The 18,767-nt window shown below is 29.5% G+C and overlaps 2 protein-coding genes across 3 annotated transcripts in view; one reads left to right on the top strand and one right to left on the bottom strand.

The window, feature by feature from the left end:
- Positions 1–7,488, top strand: part of LOC100197141 (catalase-like) — a gene marked incomplete at both ends in the record, with an annotated part of 40,130 nt that extends 32,642 nt beyond the window's left edge. The window contains 2 exon segments of the mRNA NM_001309673.1: positions 7,037–7,108; positions 7,253–7,488. Coding sequence (NP_001296602.1) covers positions 7,037–7,108; positions 7,253–7,282 — 102 coding nt within the window.
- A 329-nt stretch (positions 7,489–7,817) lies between these two features.
- The window catches only part of LOC100201907 (uncharacterized), a 28,302-nt gene continuing 17,352 nt past the window's right edge, over positions 7,818–18,767 (bottom strand). For both annotated transcript variants that reach the window (XM_065793519.1, XM_065793520.1), the window contains 2 exons: positions 9,987–10,283; positions 7,818–9,147 (listed from right to left, as the gene is read on the bottom strand). In XM_065793519.1, the coding sequence (XP_065649591.1) occupies positions 8,222–9,147; positions 9,987–10,283 (1,223 nt within the window). In that variant the 3' untranslated portion in view covers positions 7,818–8,221. The remainder of the gene's footprint in view (positions 9,148–9,986; positions 10,284–18,767) is intronic.

Below are 18,767 nucleotides of genomic sequence, written 5' to 3'. Positions count from 1 at the left end.
TAAAAAATTTAATTGGTTGATTTTAAAATTAATGCGCGTTTTTACGGACCATTAGTAAATTTTTTCATTATGCTAAGCTTTTTATACAGTATGTTTTTATAAAGTTGTTTAAGTGATTTGTAAATGTTCCTCAACTTTTAAATATTATTTGAATATCCATTCTATTTTTTAGATGCTTTTCTACTTCAATGAAAATTTGGGATTACTAATGTTGTTTAAACAAAGAATGAATTATAAAAGTTATGGCGGACGTGTACTTGATTCATGTATAAATAAAACAATGATTTATTTTAGCCTTTTTTTAATTAAAATCATCTAAGATATACCACCCTCCCCTAACACCATGAATCAAGTACACCTCCGTCAAAGTTATAAGTGTGTTATAAAAGTAGTATCACTATTATAGTGTTATTACTTTTATAATACAGTTAGTTGCTAGGGTGTTATTGCTTTTGTAGTTGTAAGTTTATTTTTTTATTTTTTATAACTTTTTTGAAAAATCATTCTTTTTATTGTAGACCTGAAAATGTTGTTTTTTTCTGTTTTTTTTTTTGCTTCGCCATATCTAATTTTGTTGCTGAATGTAACAAACACTCTTAAGAAACAAAAATAAAAACAACACACAAATTTAAATTATTAATTTATTTTTATTTTTTCTATTTAGATTGCTTTCTATTTCCTATTTAGTTTTGGTTTTTTTGTTTTTAAAACTTTTTTCACAATGATTATTATAAAACTTGCAAATGGCCGTGACATAGTCTATCTATGGCCATCTAAAATAAAATACTCGCATGTGGTCATACAAAATGAAAAACTGCACGCGTTTCCTGGGAAAGTTTGTTATTGATTTTCATATTTTCTTTTTTTTTTTATTGATTTACCAATTTTCTAACCGATTGCTTTTTTTAAAAAATTTAGTTCTGCTTTATGAAAATAGTTACATACTAAATGAACCAAACTCTCTTAATATATAATATAGGTATATGAATATAATATATACCTTTTATTTTTGAGACAAAATTATACAATTTAAAATGTATGTTTTTAATAGAAAATTTATTTCCAAAATGGCTCCAGTTGGTAGTTAGCAGAAAGCAAAGGAGAAAGTTAAATAACAAAAAAATGGCTGAGAGATGACCTTCAAAACTGTAAACTGCATGTGTGAGGAAAACATAAAGATAGGACTTCTGAAGTATTGTGTTTGAGGTAAAAAACTAGGTTTTAAAAGTTTTTTGAGCATGGTAGAATCCAGTTAAGGGATATGACTTTGCTAAATGTTGAATCATGTGAGATTGAGTTTAGGTAGAACAAGAGTTTTGTGTTGGGACAAATTGATTTTTTTGAATTTACCAAAAGATATGTAAGAGATGTACATCGCCTGAGCAGTGACCAAAGTAGTAGTTGTAGAAAATAAAAAAAGATGCAACCATATGACATATGGGACAGAAGCACAAGCTCTCAAAAAACACATTGTAAATGTAGTTGGACCTGGTTTAGCTCCCAGCTAGTGCAGGTCCAAATTCATTTACAATGTGTTTTTTTATTATAAAATAAAAGAGAATGCGCATAAATATAAGGACCAGCCCAAATATGACAACAGTATTCCATATAAGGATGAATAAGAGATTTATAGAGCTATAGAATGGAATCAGGAGTAAGAACAAGGAGCACTAATTAAAATCACATAACTTTTTTGAACAAAATATATAGTTATCCCAACTAGCAAATAAAGTCATTTTAGGGAAAATTGGGAAGATCAATATAGATGAAAAACATATTGTCCTAGGCAGGAAATAATGTACACAAGTTTAAAACTATGCTAGCTTATTAATGAAAAAGGAGTGCAAGGTTGTCCTGCAAAAGTTTTCTGCTTACAGAAAATCTTTGTACTCATAGTTACAAGGCAGCATGACATCTGACAGGTTATACTTAATTACATGTTTTTTTTTGTTTTTGTTTTTTTTATAATTCACCTCCCCAAGGCCGAGAAGGCCATTACAGATGAAGAGGCTACTTGTGGTTATAACCCTCTCTCAACTCTTTAACTCCGAAACACGAACCTTGACGAACAAGGGCGCTGCGCTGAGAAACAAGTTGAGCGTGGTACTACCAGAGACGTGGCGGGAATCGAACTCGGAACCTCTCGCTCGTGAAGCGAGCGCTCTACCACTACACCACTACCGCATGTTACCAGAAGCTGGGTAATTATAGTGATCTTGATCTTGATCTGTAATATTTAGTTGTATATTATTGATTTTTATAATTGGTTAATTAATTGGTATCAGGTGATTGGCATTGGTATTGGCCTTTTTTTATTTATCAGTATCAGCATTGGCCAAAAATGTTTAATCACTAATAATTTACATCACTACATCACAATAAGGTACATCACTAATAGTTTTACCATCAAAGTTATTTTGTCTCTGGCCTCCTTTCTATACTAAACTTTTTAAATGTTTACTTTTGACAGACTTGCTGCAGAATAACATTTTAACTTTGCATCCCTGACTAGCATCCCTGACATCACTGACATCCTTGTAAGTAGAGTAAAAATCTCTCTCCAGGGTGTTGTGACCAGGGTTCCACTTGTAATTAATTGATAGAAAGCTTTTGGTCAAACTGACATCAAATATTATTTGTTTGCTTAATGTTCTTAGGAGCAATAACATTAATCTCACAATTTCTTACTAGCAACAAGTTTAATTCATTGAATGAATGAGACTCACACCAGATAATGCTGTTTTTTAGTTTTATAGAAGCATTATCTGGTTTTCAACCACATTGCATTGACATATCCAGGACAATTTTGACACCGGTATACTGGTTTGGGCACCCAAATTTGTGCCCGATTTCCAGTACTTAATTATGGATATAATTTTTGCATAAGTTCTTTGCATTATAAAAGGTAAAGGGAAGTAAAAGCATTATAAAAGGTAAAAAGGTAAAGTGTATATAAAATATAGAAAAAAAGTGTATACAACATGCTCCCTTGACAATAAGTTAACGTAAATTGTTATTGAATGTTACATTAAAAGTGTTTTAAAAAAGTCCTCAGAACATCAGCGTGTATTGCTACATCAATACAAATAAGTGGACGTATAAGGAGCTTTTTTTAATAACGGTGTCCCCAAATAACCTCTGGATATGTCAATGACTTGTAGTTTGTCCGTTTTTCTTTTTTTTCTGAGGATTAAGCAATCATTAAGCCAATTCACTAAACTATTTTTAAAACTTTTGATTAAAGTTTACAAATTTTCCCCTTTTTTTATACAACTAAACAAATTATTGAACAGCATGCTTAACATCAACAACTTCAAGTTCAGCCTTTTTGGATGAATAACTTTGAATAAATCTTCAATAATATATATTTTTTAAATACCAAGATTATTTTCTTTGAGAAAGTTATGTCTAAGTTTAAAAAAACCATATCTAAACTTAAAAAATAGTTCTTATTTACAAATAATTTTTATTTAACAGTTAATATTATACTATATATGCTGCACAGACCACTGATTCTTGGTATTAAATTACTAACTACAATCAAAAATATGCTTTTGCTATGCAACTAAAGTATCCATAGCAACCACATAAAAATATATCCTAAAAAATATAACCACTTAAAAATATATCCATAAGAAATGGGAATCTCATTTTAATACACATGCTCAGTATAGTGTAAATAGTGCAAATAAAAAACCGTTAAGTACTAAAAATAGGTTGTTGCTGTGCACAAAAAGGTGCTATAGCAACCAAATTGAAACCTAAATAAAATCAGAATAATCCTTGTTTCTTTAATCTTTGTACCAGTTTTTGCAGTTATAATTGTATTTCTGTTTTGAATCAAAAGTTGTTGAATTTTGAAAAAGTTGTTCGAAATCAAATGATCACTTGGAATTACACAAGTTTGAATGAAAAGCAAAAATTGTTCTTTTTAATTTGAAAAAAGCTGAGGTCAGGTTCAAATAATACTAAAGAACACTTTGATTAGATATTAGTTGGTTTGTAGGTATATATCTAATGTATATTTATATATTAGTATATATTTTCTCTATATTTCTTCAACAGAAGAGAAGAAGTTATTACTGGTTGGGAGAAAATTACAATGATAGAATAACTAATGAGTATTTCATTTTTATTAAATATTTTTAGAGTTGATATAACACTTACAAATAACATTGAACTTAAGCATCAGATTGGCACTCATTGCAATGGGCTTCAGAAGAAATGAATGATAATGTCAATTTTAACAATTCCTTGTGGAAATATAACAGGAACAGTAGCCTTTACATCAGGCATTCAAGACAAATTCTATCTAAGCTTGTTTAAAGTTGCAAGGCAGCCCTTTTACTTGAGAATGAATATATTGAAAAAGAGAAATTTTCACTTTATTAATTGATTGTTTTGTCAAAATAATTACTTTGATTGAAATTGAAGTAGAAGGCTAAATATTTATAAAAAAAACCCTCTCCCTCCCCTTTTTTCTCCCACCTAGTTATAGCTTGTTTTTGGAACTTGCTTTACAGTGAAAAAATAAAAAATGCTTGATAAGTAAAGTTTTCAAATTTAAATGTAGTGCATTTCAAGCACACAGGGATCTGAAGTTTTATAGCAAAAAGCTATTTTGGATTATTATGCTGTTTATTGGATTATTATGTCTATTAAATGCTGTTGTGTTATGTTATTAGCAACAGTGGAAAATGCTGGCATAAACATGCATGGCAAAAACTTTTTTCCTTCTTTTTTCTGTTTCTTTAAGCTTACTAGGTCTTTTCGATTCTCTCAACTCTAGGTCTTTTCGATTCTCTCAACTCTAGGTCTTTTCGGTTGTATTGTACATAGTAGTAAATAATTTTTAATAAAATCTTATTTGTAAATTTTATTAAATTGCTTAAAGCGTGTACACGAAATAAATGCGAAAGAATAGTCACGTCATTTTTTTTCAGTGGTTGTATTAAAATCTTCTTAATTGTTTTGTATTTTGTTTACAATGTGTTGTGGTTTCAAAAAAATATGTTAGTTTTTGGATTTAACTTAAAATTAGTTTTAAAAATGACTAAAGAAGAAGGCGTAAAGCGTGTCCACGAAATAAATGTGAAAGTAGAAAAACAACTAAAAAAAAGTACTCCTCAATTTTTATTTCGAACCAAGTAATGATTTTAATACAATAATATAAGAAGCTCAAACATTAAAAAAAAAATTAATTATTCCTGTGGAAATCTAATAAAATTTCTAGCTTTTGCTTTAGTGGTACACATAAGCTTGCGCACAGAATAAGAATCAAAACTATTTGATGCTTTTTAAAATGATATTTTAATATCTCTAATGTTTCTACAAAGCTTTTTTGTTTTTTTCATTTTTCTTTTAATAATAGCCCAGCACTTTTCAATAACCCTCAATTCTGGGCAGTTTGGAGGATTTCCTGTTTTAGGCACAAATTTCACATTATTCTTTTTATACCATTCCATAGCTAGTTTACAATAATGAATTGAAGCTAAATCAGGCCAGAACCCAGGTCTGTTATTGTGTGATTTAATGAGAGGTAAAAGGCGTTTTTGTAAACATTCTTTAACATATATTGACCAGAAAGTGTGGACTGAGAAATATAAGGTGCTGATTTTTTGCCACAACTGCAAATAGCTTGCCAAATCAAAGCTTTTTTAGCGAACTTGTTATGTTTTGTGTATTTAAATTTCTTATCTGCTTTTTCCTCTATATTTGGCAATATAATAAACAGCACCAAGAATATATTGATGATCGTACTTGATATAAGTAACAAAAAAGTGCAAGAACCTGCGGCAGAAAGTTGTATGACAATTTTATTTCTAAAAATTTCTGTATTATTGATGACGATGAAACTTATATCAAGTACGATCATCAATAAATTCCTGGTGCTGTTTATTATATTGCCAAATATAGAGGAAAAAGCAGATAAGAAATTTAAATACACAAAACATGACAAGTTCGCTAATAAAACTTTGATTTGGCAAGTTATTTGCAGTTGTGGCAAAAAATCAGCACCTTAAAATTTTATTTAAAATACTACTTTTTATTAGTTTTTGCTGTTTTTTTAACACACGCTCTCTCACACACACACGCACACACACACTCATACACACGCACACACAATTTTAATTCTGTTTTTTTAACACACGCTCTCTCACACACACACACACACACAATTTTAATTCTGTTTTGATTGAAGAAGTAAATATAATTTTAAAACATAGTAGTGTAAGAAAATATTCAGATTGTAACAACAATTATTTTGTGGTTAGAAATTGAATATTACTGTAAGATGTTTTATTTCAACCTGGTTTGATCTTTTTTATCTCTGTTAACAGTTCTTTTTAGATAGTTATTTTTTTTTTTAAATTTCTAATTTCTATTTAAACTTTTGTAAATTATTCATTTTGGTATATTCTATTAATTAAGTAATTAAAAAAATTACTTAACCGATGTAAGTTTTATATTTGAGCAATCTAATAAAATTTACCAATAAGATTTTATTAAAAATTATTTACTGCTATCTACAATACAATCGAAAAGACCTAGAGTTGAGAGAATCGAAAAGACCTAGAGTTGAGACAATGTCACATTCTAGTCGTTAAGTCAGCAATTATTTGTCTACGTTTTTTGCCAGTATAGTTTAAATTCTCGTATAAAAAAGAAAGAAATTTTAATATTTATATTGTTTGTATGGTTTGTAGTGGTTTTAAAATTCGTTGCAGAATTAAATAACTTTTGTTTTTGTTTTATTTATGTTTTGTTTACTTTTGTTTATTTTGTAATCAATTATTTATGTTTTTTTAATTCGTTAGCTGTTTTAGAAATATAAACGTGGTTTAGTAGATTAGTAGATATTTCCAATGCGACACTATTCTGTTGCTGTTGAGGTGTTCAATACACACATTCACACACACAGATATATATATATATATATATATATATATATATATATATATATATATATATATATATATATATATATATATATATATATATATATATTATTAACAACATACAGATGTTTTTTTAGATAAAGAATTTTTCTGATGTCCATCAGGATTTTGGACGTCGATTAAATGAAGCGATAGATGAGCTTGTAAAGGTAATTTTTTTACCAGATTATTCTAAGGCTACTTAGAATAAAATAATGTTATACGCCTTATACGCCTTCTAAGGCGTATAAGGCGATTATATAACTAAAAACTTGTTCATACACTCATAAATTCTACTAAAACATGTTTTTTAGGGAACAACTTCTGCTAAAGCAAATTTGTGAACGACTTTTTTAGTTACTACTAAATGATTGTTGTTGTTGAAGTTGTTCTTGTTGGTTGCTTTTTTCTTATTATTTTAAATTAAAGATTTTATTTTCATACGTTTGAAAGATATTTACTGTGTAACGTAACACACGCACACACACAAATATTGGTGTGGTGAGTATAAAAAAAGTACTGTGTGTGTGTACATCGGGGCAAATTACATCATTTTGGAATGAAGTGGTGATGTTCACTTATGTTATTTATGTTATTGGTGATGTTATGTTATTGGTGATGTTCACTTATGTTATTATGTTATTGGTATTCTCAATTTTGCATTTTTATTGATAAAAAATGATCGATTTATATACCCAAATTGTTAAAAATAAAATGTACTTTTCTTTGAAATGGTCATTCTACAGATAGTCTAGTTTACCTCATGTAAATTTTTGTTTGTAATTGTTTATGTACATGATTTTTTTTTATTTTTGTTGGTAAAAGTTTTTATCTTTTTATAAAATATAATTTGTACTTCTAGTTTTTTAAGTTTAAATATTTTCTTTAAAAAGTTTTATTTTTGTTTTCAAATAATCTTCCAGTTTTTTCGGTGGAAATGTTCTTGTTTTCTTTAAAAAATGTAAGCTAAACACGTGATCTAATACATTATTGTTAAGGTTTTCTCTGCTTCCTTGAAATTAAAAAATTTTCGTAAAATTCCTGTTTATTTTTGACTATCGAATCTTTAGTAAGTCAGCTTTTCGTATTTTACTGTTTTTCTGTCAAACATTTTGGTTAAAATTCAGATTTATGGAGCTCTTTGTGGTTTAGTTTCTTTTGCAGCGTTTCTGTAAAACAAATACTTTGTCTGGTTCAAATAATTTTGGTATTATAGGAAGGTTAGTTGTTAAAGATCTTTGTTAAATATTTTGGAATCATCTATTGAAAAATCAACTTTTTCTTTATTTGATTTTTTCTTTTAGCTCAATAAGTTTTTTTTCTAGAAAAGTTTTTTTTTTCATATCTTTATTCCGGTAAATGAATCCCTTTTTATATTTTTTTTGAACAATATTCAATGCAGCTACATTTTGTAAAGATACTCCTTTTGAGTGTAATGTTTTAAAAAAATTATATTTAACATTTTTCTGATCATCGTTTTGTTCAAGTTTTGACGTCTTTAAACTTGGTTGCTCAAGTGTACGAGCATTTACAAACTCATTCCTGTAGGCAATCAATTTTTTTTTATCTTTTATTTCCAAATTGTTATCAATAGAATGTGGAACGACAGTTTTTTTTGTTAGAGGTACTCTTACTGTAAATCTGACTAGTTTTGGACGGTCAGCACAGTAGTTGCGTACATAAAGTGCTTCAGAACTATCTAGGTCCCAGTTGTACATAATAAATTCGTCGATATATCCTCGAAAGGTGCGATCTCCAATACTTGCATCATTGTCCCAATTAGTCGGAAGAAATTCGCGCCTTTCGTCGGGTACAAATTCCTTAAGCTTTTCTTTGCTATGTACGTAAATTTTAACAATACCGTTTTCATTGTTGTATGTAGCAACTATATGCGTCCACAAAGCTTCAGATATAACCTGTGACTCAGTCATGTGATCAAACAACACTGGCACTGTATCTGTACCGATAGCCCATCTTACTCTACCATTAACAACTTGTAAACGATATCCAATATTACCTTCGCTGCTTTCGGTTGTGAATATGTTGTGGATTCCGTTCGTGCTATTTAAATTAATCCAAAGAGCTATAGATATCTTAGTTCTTGGTAACTTTTTAACTGCTATTTGTTCAATTTTCATTGCTGGGTCTGGCCCGTTAGTAAGATCAAGACAATAACCGCATTTCTCTCCGTCTTCCTTTTGTCGAGCACCTATAAAAATTAAAAAAAAAGCTTAGTAGGGCATAATAGTATTTTTTTTATATAAAAAGTTTTGTAATTTAGAGTTTTCAACTGTTTTGGAATTATAAATCGGAAATAAGTAAGGGATTATTTAAATAGTTCTTTTTTTCTTAAAAAGAAACCACAAGATAAAAAGACACGAAAAACAAGATAATCAAATATTTTTTTAATGAGTTTTTGAATATTATTGACTACATTAATTTATTCATTATTTTTTTCCCTTCATTTTGTAAAAATACAAATTTTGGTAACTTTTAAACCCTCTAACCGGGACTAGTTGCATTTATCTCCTATCACTTACATTTATCCGGGAGGCTGAATGAGTAAAATTTCATTAGTGCAAAGCAGTTGCAAAAACTGGCATAAGTGCGAAGCAGTTGCAAAACCTGGCGTAAGTGCGAATTGGCGTTAGTGCGCCAAATAACTTTGCTAACATTAGCATAAGTGTCGATCTCTATGCTAATGTTTTCAAATTCTTCTGGTGCACTTATACCATTTTTTGCAATTTTTTTGAAGGTTTATATGCCAGTTCACACGTGCCAATTTATGCTTTGCATTTGTGCCAGTTCGCACTTATGCCAGTTGTTGCGACTTACCCCTTTTGCAACTAGCCCCGGTCTCCCCATATACTTTACCATATAAAATCTTAATTTTGTTTACTTACCAAGGATGAAACCAAAAACAATTTTTTTTTTTTTAATTGAAAAGTTCTAGTAAAAAATTATTTCTGGATTTTTAGTATTATTTAATGCGGGAAAACGGTCGTTTGGTAATGTTTTTATAATATGTAATACCAAATTAAACCTTACCTCCTACCAAAATTGCATCGTTATCTAATCCCGATTGGTCCGAAATGCTCGTTTTGTTACCTTTTTGAAATCCAAAGTGAAGTATCATTCGGTTGAAAGTGCATCGATTAAAAAGCATTTTAATTTCACTTTGCGTAAGAGCTCTGTCGTATATTAAAACCTCGTCTGCGTAGTGCAAACTGTCGTCACCAAATCCTGTGCCAATACCATTTACTAACCAATCTTTTGAAAGCTTTTCTCCTTTCCTTTGTGTCTGTTCTTGTTCTAATTCCCCGTTAATATATATTCTTGCAAGACCTAAAAATGTATAACAAAAGTTCATATCACTTTCTTTTTTAAGTTACATGCCTACTTTAGGTGCAATGACTCAAAATTTATGATCGCTTTATTATAAAATAAAAGGCATGTTTATGTTATTCAAAACACATAAAGTTTTGCAAAAGTTTGCAAAGCTATACTTTACCCAATAATGTTTTAATGAACTAGGGTAACTTTTAAACTAAAATTGAACAAAAGAAAGGAGATTCGTATCTCAAATAGTTTAAATACTAACTATCGATTTGTTTTGCGAACTAAAATGCAGTATATTCATACTGGTAAATTCTCTAATCTTTATTTTATGTTTTGTTGGTTTTTAGAATTGTGCTATAAAGGTATAAATGGTAAAAAGGACTACTCATTGATTTTTTATTTAAATCACGGAAAAAATACACAATGAAACTTTCTAGTCCCTGTGTAATAATATGATACATAGATTAATATGTTTTTATGATAAATATGATACATAGATAAATATGATATATATGTGTGTGTGTGTGTGTAAGTTTATAGGTATGCATGTATATGTTTATATGTATATAGGTATGCATATATATGTATATAACATAGCTAAAACACAAAAATAACATCTATTTATTCGATTTAAATATTGATATATCTATGCATATGTATATTTGTTTTAAGTATGTTAAACTTTTGTATTTACTGTAGATTTATGGTTACTTATGTGTCCTGTTTTGTTTCACACATACTGAAACTTTTTAGTTAATAAGTTTCTTTAACTAATATAATAAGTAATTCACAACCAGGAAGTAATCCGCTGTAATTAAGTGCGGTAGTTCTCAATATTCAGCATTAGCGGGTTATCTCAATATTCAGCATTAGTTGGATCAACTGTGTCAGTTTTAACAACGTCGTATCTGGAAACAAATTCGGTGGCTTTTGTTTTAAGTAAAAACGAAGAGCTCCGCAATCAGTTTCTTGAATTTAAAAAAGCCATGACAAACGAAACTCTAATGCCTAGAGATTAAAACACTAGTTTGCGCGAGCAAATAGAATGTCTTCGAAAAGAGAAATCTCTTCCACATCAGATTCAACCTAGTAGGCCATCTTATCTAGATATAACTAAAAATTAGAACAACTGCGAACTATGCTCTTATGAGTATAATTAACATAAATCAGCCCATGCAAGCCGACAGAGTCACCAAAATAGTTGATATTGGTGTAAAAAAACTCAAAAAAAGGCACTCAAAAAGAGCATTCTAAAGATGACACGAAAACAATTAGAGATATATTTGTAATAATTGATTCACCTGCGATTATAAAATCAATTCACCGTCTACTTAACACAAGCCGAACATCTGCATATTTAACAATAAATAAATTCCCACCTTCTTTTATTGTTGAATTTTTCTACACAGTAGAAGCTCGTAATAAGGTTAACTCTGTACCAAGAAACCTAGCTATTCAAAGAACAAAGAGATCATCATTCGACTTATATGATTCGAACCGTACCCCATAAGAACAAGCAAACTTTAACAAGTTCAACTTAAAAAAGAAGAAACTCAATGATAAACTTAATGCCAATTTTAAAATTGATCAGCCTTTTCAATATGTTGTCTGCGGAAATTCTGTTCTTTGTATCAAAGTTACCCAAAAAGTTATCATCAATGGAGTCAAAAAATATCCGTTTGTGGACAAGCAAAAGGCAGTCGCAAGAAATGTTAAAATCATCGTTGACACAATCAACAGCAACTATCAATCAATAAAATAGTCAAAAATAAATTTAACAAAGTATCAAGTACAGACCAAACCTTAAACCTTAAATCATCACCTTATAGATTTTTAAGCTATACCAATGCTACATCTTTAAACCAAAACAAACTTCTAGAATTTTCAATGTTTCTGACTATAAATATGATATCATTTTTATCACAGAGGCTTGGTCTAACAATTTTTCCGCCCCGTCTCTTCCGAACTATAATATTTTCAGAAAAGACCGATCTACTTATTAAGTGGTATTGCAATGTATGGTACTTCAAACTGGCTCAAAATCACTTTGAATTTATTCACTTTTTTTAAAATCACTTTTTTTATTGGTTGTATTCATCGCCCACCAACTAGCGGAGTAAAAGCTTTTAATGAAATTGCAAATACTATTTCATATGCGAAATCGTTTACTAAAAAAAAGAAGTACGCAGACTTCCCAAACATCAAATGGAAAAAAAGGTAGACATACGCTTCAAACATTGAACAAGTTTAAATAAAAAATTTGTAAACATCATCAACAGTCTTATTTTTAATTAATTATGATTATTTTTAATTACATATAATTATGACGAATAAAAAGTTTTATAAAACAAATATAATTTTAAACATTTCATTTTTAAAATGTTATAGTATTAAATACTAATATTGGTTATATTAGTTTTACATAAGTTTTACAATTAGTTTACATAACATTATTATGTAAAATACTTTTTTTTAAACAATTATTTTATTTAAAAAAAAAAAATTTAATTTTAGAGATCTTTAAATGGTTAGATATAGAAAAAAAAAACAGAGTTGCTATATCATGTGGTACAATGAAAGCAGCTGTTAATGAAGTTTTAGAGGTCAGACCAGTGAATGTTGCAGACCAGTGAATGTTGCAGACCAGTTAATGTTGCAGACCAGTGAATGTTGTAGCTCGCAAGTTTAGTATAAATCGAATGACTTTTAAAAGATATTTTCATAAAAAGAAGCTCAATTTAAATGAATCTTTTAAGTCTAATTACAAAACTATCGTTTACTACTTGCATTAAAAATTAAACCTTTCTGGTTGGATGAATTCAGACATTTTTATAGAGTGGATAAAACATTTTGCGAGGTATTTAAACTACTCTCACGAATCTCCAGTTTTGCTACTTCTGGACAGCCATTAAAGTCATATTTCTGTTAGAGCTTTGGATCTTGCAATCCAACATGAAATAACAATGCTAATTTTTCCTCCCCGTTGCACCCATGAATTGCAACCATTGGATAAAACTGTTTTCGGACCATTGAAAAGGTTCTACAATGCTGCATGTGACAATTGAATGGTCACAAATCTAAGACCTATGACAATTTACGATATTTTTTCAATGGTTTTCAAACCATATACAAAAGCTTTCTCACCATCTCATATACAGAGAGGATTTTAAGTAGCTGGCATTGAACCATTTAATCCAGAAATTTTTGAAGATGATGAATATCTACCATCATCAATTAAAGATCGTGCTGCTCCAAATGCTGTAAACACGATTCTTACAGAACCTGAAATTAATGTAGCACATGTTGATAGCATGGAGCCTGAAATGCCTGTCGTACATTATGAAACAAGCTTTTTGAACAAAGTGTCACCAAGCATTGCTTCATTACTCTCACCTAAAGTTTTGAAACCTTACCTAAAAGCATTTGCTGGAAAAAGAAGTGTTAAATCAAATTGTAGGCAACAAATGAAATTCGTTTGGTTAAAGAAAAGAAAACCCTAAACCAAACTAAGCAACAAAAAGAAACTTATCACAAAACATTAAAAAAAGAGGAGAAGTTAAAAGCTACTTGCTTAAGAATAAAAATTAATGTAAGTAAAAGCAGCTTCACGACTTGACTATGACAAATAAAATTAAAAGATAATTTTGTAAAAGATAATTGAAGTTTGAATTTGTAAATTTTTGAAAGTTGAGTTTTGTAAACAAATGAAGTTAAAAGATAATTTTGTAAGCTCACGACTTGACTTTAACAAATGAAATTAAAAGATAATTTTGTAAACTTTAGTCTTAATAAAAGTCTTGTATGAATCTTATATATTAAGACTCATACAAAACTTTTAAATGCTGTATTCATATAAACTTTATAAGCTTCAAGGTTTGTAAAACTTTACACATATTTATATGTTAGTAGTATATAAAGAGCTTATTTTCATATATACAATTGTGGTCATTCTGAAATGAAATTCCGAAATGAAAACTTGTTTCAAAACTTTATATGCGTATATATGTGTGTGTGTGTGTGTGTGTGTGCGTGTGTGTATATATTATACTTTTTAGGTCGTAATGATATATATTTTTTATAATAATTTTACTTTTTTTTTAGATTTATTGTATAATATATACTAATACCCTTCAACTTAAGCATTTAGGTATAGCAGTATTGAACATGTAAATAATGATATTCACATAAGATTAAAGCGCCCCAAGTCGGAGTTCATAGTACCCAATTGCATGGGATACATTGATCTTTTGCAAGAGTTGTTGTAATATTGAATTACATCATGTTCAATTTCAGATTTTTTTATTAAAACATTTATTTTTACTTAAATACAGATTGTTCTAGTTTAGTTTAGTAATTAATAAGTCTCTCTATATATATCGGGTTGTTTGCAGTTTACAAAACACTACTACGGCGATCGATTCACTCCAACCTACCCTATCTAAAATAAAGGCTGCAAAAAATGTTATTTATTCCTTTGAAGCATAAGAAGCGATCTTGGTTAACTAAAGAACTCTTATTGCTAATTAAACGAAAGAAAGAACTGTGGTTTCTTAACTAAAACAGCAAGTGAAAAATTATTTCCCTGGCTAATTATTACTCGTGTACTCTCAATCTTATTAAAAAAAAGAGACTAAAACTAGAGCTGGAATTCGTTCATTTAAAAACAACCTATTTCAAGAAAAGAATAATCAAGAAATATTTTTTGCCTTCTTTCATAGCAAATAAACTGTCAATAATCATATCAACATATTGCGTTCACCTTCCAGTGAACTTTGTACCGATAATATATGTTTTGACCGCCACCAAACTGAGCAAGGTATTCCAATCTGTCTTTTTTATAGAGCCTCATAATCAAAATCTACCTCAATTTGCTCAACGCACATCTGTTTCTCTTTTTAACATTTCGTTTGGTTATAAATCTATTCAAAGACGCTATGAGACACTTGACTGTTATAAATCTACTAGAGAAAACAAAATTAGTCTATACGTTCTGCGCCATGTATGCGCCAGTACAATAGCAGCTCCACTTAAAATAATTTTTCAAATGTGAAGGAAACAATCGATTGTAAAAAAAGCATGGCTTGTTGCTAATGTAACTCCATTGTTCAAAAACAAATCGAGAACTGACCCAACAAACTACAGACCGATTTCAATTTCCGTACCTTGTAAAATAATGGAAAAAGGTGAAAGATAAGGTTATACATCACTTAATATCTAAGAATCTTCTCTCTCAATTTTTACACGGATTTGTCAGTAAAAAATTCTGTATTACAAGTTTACTTGAAACTATAGATTTTTTGATCTATACTGCCTCAACAAAAGTTAACTGTTGATGCCCTATTTTTTGGTTTTGCAAAAACATTTGACAAAGTTCCTCACAAAATGTTACTAAAAATGCTTGAACCGTATGAGATTTAAGGCAATGTCTTAAATCGGATTAGTGTATTTCTTTCCATTAGAACACAACATGTCATCCGTGGAAATGTTGCATTCGATTGAGAGCAGGTTACTAGTGGCGTTCCTCTGGGCTCAGTTCTTGGTGAACTGAGCCCAACCCTATTTATAGTCTATACTACTGATTTATCAAAACATATTAGCAGTAAAAATAGTTGCAAAATGTATGCAAATGACACAAAGGTCCTCAGTGTAGTTAACACTTTAGAAAGCAAACTTTGTCTGCAACCTGATATTGATAACATTTTCAATTGTACCCAAATATGGCTTATGCAATTTAACATCAAAAAATGTAAAGTTAAAGTTAAATTAGACGCTACCTCAAAATTTTATAAGAAATTAGTTCTCCAGGATATAGAAGCTCAAAAATAACATAACACATCAATAGAAAAAATCCATCAATGCAGACATTGCTTTCATGCAAAGCATGATAACTGATAGGAGAACATCCTATTTAGGAATTGACAAAGTCCATGCAAAAGTTGTTGAGAAAGGCAGAAAAGAACTTATAATAAAGCTTTTCCCAAAAGAGACCACTCGGTAATGTTCAAATAAATTTTTGAGTTTTAGTTAACCATCAGTTCTTGTAATGAATTGGTATTTTAAATCTAGTAAACACATATTTGCTCCGCATGATGTTCTCAAGAATCCTATTACTATTGGCTGGAGTGTCAGGAATAACATTATTAATACTAAGATGAACTTATTCGAGAAGATGTTTCAAGGATAAATCTATGTTCCAGTTAACCCATCAATATCGAGCATCAGTACTGTCCCATATCAGCAAGCAAATGAAATACAAATGGAATCCTTCTCCAAAAATGGTGTTACGTTGGGACAGATAATTGATGACTACCCAGGACTGAAAACAGCCCCTGGCTCCTCCAGTTTAAAATTACTGGAAATATTACGGATTGTGTAGAAGCATCCTTTGGAAAGCCGAACCTTAAGCCAATTTCAGAGGAGATAAATTCACTGAGTAATTTAATTCGCTCTGAATCAATGAGGTTTTTCCATACTGTGAATGCTCCAAATAAGTTTCTTTAAACATTAACTAATAAATTGACAAAAATGGATGACTTTCTTAAAATGAAGACAATTGTTTAAAGTCTTCTAGTAGTCAACGAAACTGCTGAAAGAGGAGTAATGCTATGTTAAAATTTCTTAGGTGTGACAAAAGACAAAGAAAGGATTAAGATATACTCCAAGTAGTTGAAAAAAAAAAAGTTCAAAATCAGCGCAAATTATCATCATATTCTCAAGAGAAGTCGAAGTTTCTAGCAACCGGTGACAAAGAGGGGAGGCGTTCATTGCAACTTATCTTAGGTATGTTAAAGCACACCTTTGTTGGCAAAAATACAATTGTCTGGAAAAGCCTTTGTACAACTTAAATGCGTCCTGAGGAGGGTGGGGGCGTAGGAGGGTGTCTAGCCCCCCAACGAAATTTATTAGTTGGCAAATTGGACACTAGAGCCGGCAAAATTGATCTATAGTCGGCAGTTGGCAAATGTCAGCCAACGAGGGCTTTTTTTTTTCAGATCTTAGTCGGCAAAAAAACTTTTGTAGGACTTACTCGGCAAAAAACATATACTTCAACCCTCCTTCTTTAAAACCTCTTCGGGACGAGCCTGACTGCCTAATGTCCTTTTTTAAAAAAAAAGACATTACTGAAATTGAAAAAAAACATCGTTGTGCTACAAAAATACCTCATGAGCTAAAGCACCTTGGTTAGAAGTCAAGATGTGCTAAACTTAGACCAACTTCACTAAGTGACAGAAGAAAATGTGGTGAACTTATCCAAAAAGTCGAAATTAAAAAAAAACTGATTTAATTAACTAGCATACTGACCCAAAGTTCATTTCTCCCATCTCTGATCGTCGCAAACGCTTTTGTCGCGAAATTATTAGCAGTTGTCTAGTTCAATTTAACTTTTTTAATATTCGGGTTGCGGATACTTGGAATGTTTTACCAGATGATATTGTCAATGCCTCTGCTATCAACAGTTTAAAAAAAAACTAGACCAGCAACTATCATAGTTATCACAGTACATCATTTTCCGTGGCTGTATTACTGCAACTATACAAGTTAGCTTGCTAGTTAATAATGAACTTACGGTTCATTCTGTTCCGTGTTATTTTAATAATTGAGTTTAATAATTTTAAAGTAAGACTAGATAAAAAATTTACTGAAAGTTTATTAAAATATATATTTAGAAATTATGCCCATGTAAAAGTAAATCTTAGTCGGCAATAATATTTTTTTAGGCCTTACTCGACATAAAACAAATACTTCAAACCCCCCTCCCTAAAAGATCTCTCTCTCTTTCTATATATATATATATATATATATATATATATATATATATATATATATATATATATATATATATATATATATATATAATATATATATATATATATATATATATATATATATATATATATATATATATATATATATATATATATATATATATATATATATATATATATATATATATATATATATATATATATATATATATATATATATATATATTAGAGCCCTGTGAATCGATTCAATTCAATTTGCAAATTAACTGTTGCTTCGAATCAAAATTCGATTTGAAAAAAATTATTCGAGTTTTTCGAATCACTATTTATTTTGTGAGTGTTATTGTTTTTTCAGATATCCAACGCTAAGATGCTATCAAAATGTTTTTATTTATCTCAGCCAGAGTAAAGAAATCGAAAGTAATTGTAATCCTGCCTCCAAACAATCGCTAAAATATTATCCCGGGCAAAAAAAATTTTGAGTGAAGTTTTTCTTATTTAAAAATAAGGTGCTTAAACTTGGATTTCCTCATATTACTGATTCGATTCGTGATTCGATTTGATTCGCGAATCAAGACCCGCTTCGATTCGAGGTTTGATTCGAAACTAAAAATGCAGATTCGCAGGGCCCTAATATATATATATATATATATATATATATATATATATATATATATATATATATATATATATATATATATATATATATATATATATATATATA

This window comes from Hydra vulgaris, chromosome 03 (assembly GCF_038396675.1).
Source record: "Hydra vulgaris chromosome 03, alternate assembly HydraT2T_AEP".
In the NCBI taxonomy this organism is placed as follows: domain Eukaryota; kingdom Metazoa; phylum Cnidaria; class Hydrozoa; order Anthoathecata; family Hydridae; genus Hydra; species Hydra vulgaris.
The sequence above is the reverse complement of the archived record's forward strand: the minus strand, read 5'-3'. Positions and strand labels throughout refer to the sequence as shown.